The 6,136-nt window shown below is 52.6% G+C and overlaps 1 protein-coding gene across 1 annotated transcript in view; it reads left to right on the top strand.

Annotated features, from left to right (window-relative positions):
- Positions 1-2,667, top strand: part of WISP2 (WNT1 inducible signaling pathway protein 2) — a 12,854-nt gene extending 10,187 nt beyond the window's left edge. The window contains exon 5 of the mRNA XM_014543696.1: positions 1,760-2,667. Within this exon, the coding sequence (XP_014399182.1) occupies positions 1,760-1,980 (221 nt within the window). The 3' untranslated portion in view covers positions 1,981-2,667. The remainder of the gene's footprint in view (positions 1-1,759) is intronic.
- The last annotated feature ends 3,469 nt before the right edge of the window (positions 2,668-6,136 follow it).

Raw genomic sequence — 6,136 nt, 5'->3', positions numbered from 1 at the left:
TGGCCCCAGGTGAGGGCAGGGCCGCCCAGGCCCCGGGGCAGGGCACCTGGAGGGCGGGACCTCTGCGGGGCAGCCAGCCGCCTGCACACACCAGAGGGAAGGTTTTAGTGGCAGAAGCGGGCGGGGCCGCTGGCTGAGGAGACAGGAAAGCGGAGTGGAGAGGCACAGACCTCTTTACAACCAACTAAACAACAAACAGTGGGCGTGTCATTTTAAGTCATAAATAAATAAGTCCAAATTGTGGCAGAGCGGAGAAGGGAAAGGAGGGTTGGGATACTTGAACCAAATTCTCACATTCCATAGCGAAGTACACTATTATAATATACATTCTTTTATACCTAATTGGTACATATTAATAATATATTTACATAACATGACAAATATCCTGTAATATATAACACTAATATAATACTATTGGGCTTATCAACAGAGGAACTCAAAACTGAACATAGCAACGTGGGCAGGGGCGGAGAAAGGACAGTTAGCTTCTGCCATAAATTCTTCAGTTTTAGAGACTTTGTTGTTGACATGTTGCGGATTTGTAAAAATATTATGATGTGATTTTTTTTTTTAAAAAAAAGGAAACTGAAAAGAGAGCACTGACCCCACAGATGATGGTGCCGTGTGGGAGGCAGTGGAGCGTGGTGGCTAAGCATGAAGTCGGCCCGGATGCTAAGGCCAGTTAGGCCACTCCCTCGCTGTGTGACTCTGAGAAAGTTGCTTAACGTCTCTGTGCCTCGGGTCCTTCAACTGTAAAATAAGTGTCCACCTCATAGAGTTGTTGCAAGGACTGGAGGAGTTAGCACAAGTAACGCAGTTAGGACCGTGCCTAGCGCACAGCACTCCACTGGTGCAGCTGTTATTCCTACAGAACGTGACACAGCCATTTAAATCCACGGGAGAACGCCATGAGTCCACCTTCTGTATAAAAAGCAGGATAGGACACCATGTGTGCGATTTTATTTCCATTATGTGCATGTGTATGTGTGTGTCTGCAAGTAAATGTACACGCACACATCATACATGCTGTGCACACGTGCATATACCACAGGTTTCTCCACCTTGGTACTGCTGACATTTGGGTCGAGTAATTCTTCAGTGAGGGGCCGCCGTGTGCATTGTAGGATGTTTAGCAGCATCCCTTCTACCCCTGTGGCAACCTCCCTCAATTGTGACAACAAAAAATGTCTCCAGACATCGCCAGGTGACCCCTGGAGGACAATGTCGCCCCTGGATAAGGACCACTTGTAGAAAGGGCCAGAAGGAAGGACAACAAGAGATTAGCAGAGAAGAATAAAATGGGAGGAGGGAGCCCAGACCCTGGTGAGCCCGCCATGGTGTTCCGGGCGCGGCCTTGGGGTCACTAGCATCCCTGTTGCGTCACACGGGCTGCAACCTCCTGTAAAGGAGAAGCCCACTGGTGACTGGGGGAGGGCCACGCCAGCACCGTCAGAGTAACCTAATACCCATCCTGTATGAGGGGTTTACAAGTACCGGCCACTAGGCTAAGTACTTCACCTCCTCCATTATTGTATTCAGTCCTAACAAAGATCAGAGAATTTACAGTGTGGCAAGCACCAGGCACTATGCTAAGTACTTCACCTGCTCCACTCGATACTAAAAAGACTAGGAAATTGACACAGGAAGGAACTGAGGTCCAGAGAGGTGAAGCAATGTGACCAAGATTGTACCACAACCCAGAGGGTAGATTTGGCTGCCAAGTCCTGACCCAGTGCTGACCCTTCTTTCTTCCCTCCAGGACTCCAGGCTGCTGGCCTTGTCGCTCCCCCGCCTCTTGGCGTCCCCTGCCCAGAATGGAGCACAGCCTGGGGCCCCTGCTCGACCACCTGCGGGCTCGGCGTGACCACCCGCGTGTCCAACCAGAACCGCTTCTGTAGACTGGAGACCCAGCGCCGCCTGTGCCTGCCTGGGCCCTGCCCACCTGCCAGGGGCCACAACCCCCTACTCAGTGCCTTTTAGAGCCGGCCCAGCGGGCAGCCATCCAGCTCCGGTGCTGCCTCTGGGCCCTGGAGGACAAGAATGTCACAGCAGCCTGGGCCCTCTGGACCCTGAGATAGACCGGGGATGCATGCCTTCGTCCTGTTCCCTCTAACTCCCAGCCTGGGGCGGGGGGGGGGACCAGTTTCTAGGGTCTTCTGCTCCATTCCCAGCCTGCACACAGTCTTTATCCAAGGTGCACGGGGCTAGCTTGTCAGGAGATGGGGCGGCCATCTCTGCTTAACCATCAGGCTCAGGCAGGTACTGGGCTGCACTGCCCAGTTTCCTGGGGTGTGGGAAGAGGGGCACAGATCTGAATCTCCTGCATCCTCTCCTGTGGTGATGCAGACACCTCCCTGCGCCTGCGCCTGTGCAGGAAGCTGGGTGTGGGGCGCTGTCTGAGAAAGCCTTCCCCATCCCGGGCAGAATTCAGGGGCCGAATGCTTTGTGAAAATCGCAAGACGAAATCATGTCTTAGGAAGGTCCATTACACTCAGCTTGCATCGTGAGCATCACCTTCACTGAGCGCCCGCGTGCCGGCATTGAGCTAGGCACTCCGCATAGATCCGCGCTTTGCAATATTTCGGATTCAAGCAAAGCAGGGGAGAGTGTCCTCGGGGACTGGGGAACATGGTCTGAAATAAACCAGCCCACGTGTGAAGTTCTGTTTGAAGTCTCGTGTTTAATTGTGTAAAAGACCTTTCCTATAAGTTTATATCCTCCTCTGTGACCTACTGTGTTTGTTCGAAAATAGAAACTGCGTTTTCTTCAGGATTCAACAAGGAAATTAGAAAACACACAGTCAGACACACAGGTCTTACGTGTAGGATTGAACGAGTTTTCATAATGCACACACCTATGTAACACACACCGCAATCCAGGCATAAAACATTCCCACTGCCTCCGAGCTTCCTCCCGCCCCTCCGGACGCACCCCTCTGCTTCCTGAGGGCTGATTGGCTTCTGTCACCACAGACCAGTGTTGCCTGTTCTTGAACTTCACATAAATAGAATTGCACAGTAGGTACATTTAATGAATGGCTTCTTCTGCTCAGTACCAGCTCTGGGGTAGAGGGGCCGAGGGGCTGAGGGAGGGCAGAGTCCAGAAGCCAGGACCAGCCAGCGGGAGATGGAACCACAGCAGGGCTGTCTGCCTGGAGCAGGAGCCTCTGAGGAGATGCAACCATGTAGACCAGTGATGGCGAACCTTTTGAGCTCGCGTGTCAGCATTTTGAAAAACCCTAACTTAACGCTGGTGCCGTGTCACATATAGAAACTTTTTGATATTTGCAACCATAGTAAAACAAAGACTTATATTTTTGATATTTATTTTATATATTTAAATGCCATTTAACAAAGAAAAATCAACCAAAAAGAAATGAGTTCGCGTATCACCTCTGACACGTGTGTCATAGGTTCGCCATCACTGTTCTATGCAGTGTCTCACTTGACCCCACTATAACCCTTTAAAGTAAGTATAAATGTGCCCATTTCATAGACAGAGACACTGAGGTACCGAGAAATTAAGGACATAGCCCAAGTGTACAACAGTTCAAAGTTGGCAAAATCAGTATTCAAACCCAGAGCGCCAGCTCCAGAACCTGCGCTCCTGGGCACCAGGCCACACTGACCAAAGGCACTACAGTGTTCGGGGGTAAGGTGCCAGGGCCTGGAGGAGACACTGAGAGTGGGAAGGAAGAAACGGAGGAGAGAATCCGCAGGGCCTGCCCACACTGGCGGATCTTGTGTGAAGGATGGACATGACGAGCAAGGAGACGAGACCCGAAACATGTCCCTGGGCTTTCTGCTGGCGGGTGGGGAGGAAGGGGGCCGTGGACAGAAGCCAGGAAGAGCAAAGGTGGGCCCCACAGCTGGCAGGTAGGAGAGGGCATTTCAGGTGTTTTAAGTTTGAAGATGAAGTGGTCACCAGGACAAGGGGAGGTTGGAAATCAAAGATGGGTCAGGTCTGACACAGAGAAGAGTTCAGGTCGAGAATTTGAGTCATCTGCAGAAAGGAGAGGAGCAGGGAATGAGATTGGAAGGGCCAGTTTAGTTAGGGACACAGACAACCAGAATGTGTGTCCGTTGGTGTGTATAACCCGTTATCACCCCACCCGATCCCACTGCTCCCCGCTGGCCGGGCCATCGTCAGCTCTGCCCAGATGATGTAGTAGCCTCCTCCTGGTCTCCTGGCTTCCACTCTTGCCCCTTACAGTGTGTGCCAGAGGGACCCTGTTAAAACCAAGCCAGACAACACCACTCCTTTCCCCTCTGAGAAAAGCGAAAGGCCTTCACACAACCTGCAAGCCCCCACTCTGCCCCAGTCAGCCCTCTGTCCTCGCCCCCAATTACTGTCCCTCTTGCTCATGCTGCTCAGACCTCACGGCCTCCCTGCTGTTTCTCAAACACATTAGACATGCACCCACCTCAGGACCTTTGCACAGGCTGTTCCCTCTGCCTGACATCATCTTCCCCCAATCTCTCCAATGCATGTAGCACATACGACCTTTTAACACATTACATGACCTACTTATAACATTTATTATTTTTGCCGAATTACACAAGCCCTGGGACCTTATCTGCTTTGTTCACTGATGAATCTCCGGGACCTAGACTAGTGCCCAGGAGGCTCAGTTGTTATTGAATGAATGAAATAATATATGTTGCTTTTTAAAAGGGGATTTAATGGTGCATTAAAAAGTAAATGTGTAGTTGACAAATGGGAGTGGCTGCCCAGTTCACAGTGATTTCTCAGTGTCATGTCAGCGTGGGTCAGAGCTCACCTCCACCTCTGCCCCAATCATCAACCTCAGTATTTCTGAGTGGGGTACCCAGGCCAGAAGTATCAGCATCACCTGGCACCTGGTTAGAAATGCAAACATCTTGTGGCGCATTCCAGGCTCACAGACTGTGGGGGTGGGGCTCATAAATCTGTGTTTTAATAAACCCTCCACCTCATTAAAATCTAGGTCACATTACAGTGTGACTTCAGACAAGAATCCGAAGAAAACGTGCTGTGCTGCTGCCCCCTTGTGGCATTTTGGTGCATGAACCCCGGAGAGGCCGCCAGCCTGGAGGAGCCCTCACAGACTGGGGTCCAGCTGCCTCCTCTTTCCCCGGTGGAGAAACGGAGTCTTGGGGAAGGGAGGCACCTTGCCCGAGGTCTCAGAGTGGGGCGGTGATAGGTCTAGGCGTAGGACTCTTTCCTATTTGTGACCAATGCAGCAGCTTTCTTTTTTTCAAAATATTATTTAAACAGTGCCATAAGGGCCCCTGCTGGGCCCTGAGCCAGGGCGCCTCCATCTGTCCCCTGGCTGACTCCCTGGTCCCTCTGCCCACAGTCCAGCTCCCTCCTCCCAGCGGCTGTACTGCACAGCCAGAAAGATCCTTCTAGAGCACAATTATGGTTATGTCACTCTGCCTGAATCCCGCTGGGACTCAGCATGGCCCTCTGGGTCCAGTCCAGACTCCTTCCATGACTCACGGGCCTGCTGAGTCTTCCAGTCTCTTCTGTGCTCCAGCCACACTGGACAGCTCAGAGGGCCACGCCCTCTGCCCAGGCCTTTCCCCAGGCTGCACCCTCTGCCTGGGGCACTCTTTCCCCAGCACCTAGAGGACCCCTGATTATTCCTCATTCGTCACAGTTTCCATGTCTACCTGAGGCCGGCCCGCCCCAGTGCCCTGGCTCCTATGCCCTCTCGCCTGCCCGGGGGCATTCTACCCCTCCTCCCCCCACACCTTCCATGTCTCCCTTCCTTCCAGATAACCCCGTCAATATACACCCGTGCTGGTCCTTTCGCTGGTGCTGTGAAGGGTGCAGCCACCAGCCCATGCCCATCCTGGCTACTCTGGTAACAAGAGGTGAAGTGCCCTCTTCAAGGGGCAACTGCAGCAGCCTCGCTGGGAGTACCTGGGAAAGGGAAGGCCACCTGTGGCCACCGTGTCTCATGTGCCATCAAAAGCCCACTTGCCGCTCCATGGCAGAAATGTGGTCTAGGGTCTGAGCCAGCCTCCGCGGGGTCATGATTTAGCTAATTCTCGAGAACGCATCGTTTCCCTCGTCCCCTGCAGTTCATTATAATATCAGGGAGGACCCAGGGCAAGAGCCTAGGCCTCTTGGACACCTTGAGGTTGGCCAA

The sequence above is a fragment of the Myotis brandtii genome, unplaced genomic scaffold (assembly GCF_000412655.1).
Source record: "Myotis brandtii unplaced genomic scaffold, ASM41265v1 scaffold333, whole genome shotgun sequence".
In the NCBI taxonomy this organism is placed as follows: domain Eukaryota; kingdom Metazoa; phylum Chordata; class Mammalia; order Chiroptera; family Vespertilionidae; genus Myotis; species Myotis brandtii.
Note: the sequence above shows the minus strand (reverse complement) of the source record. Positions and strands in the feature narration are given on the sequence as shown.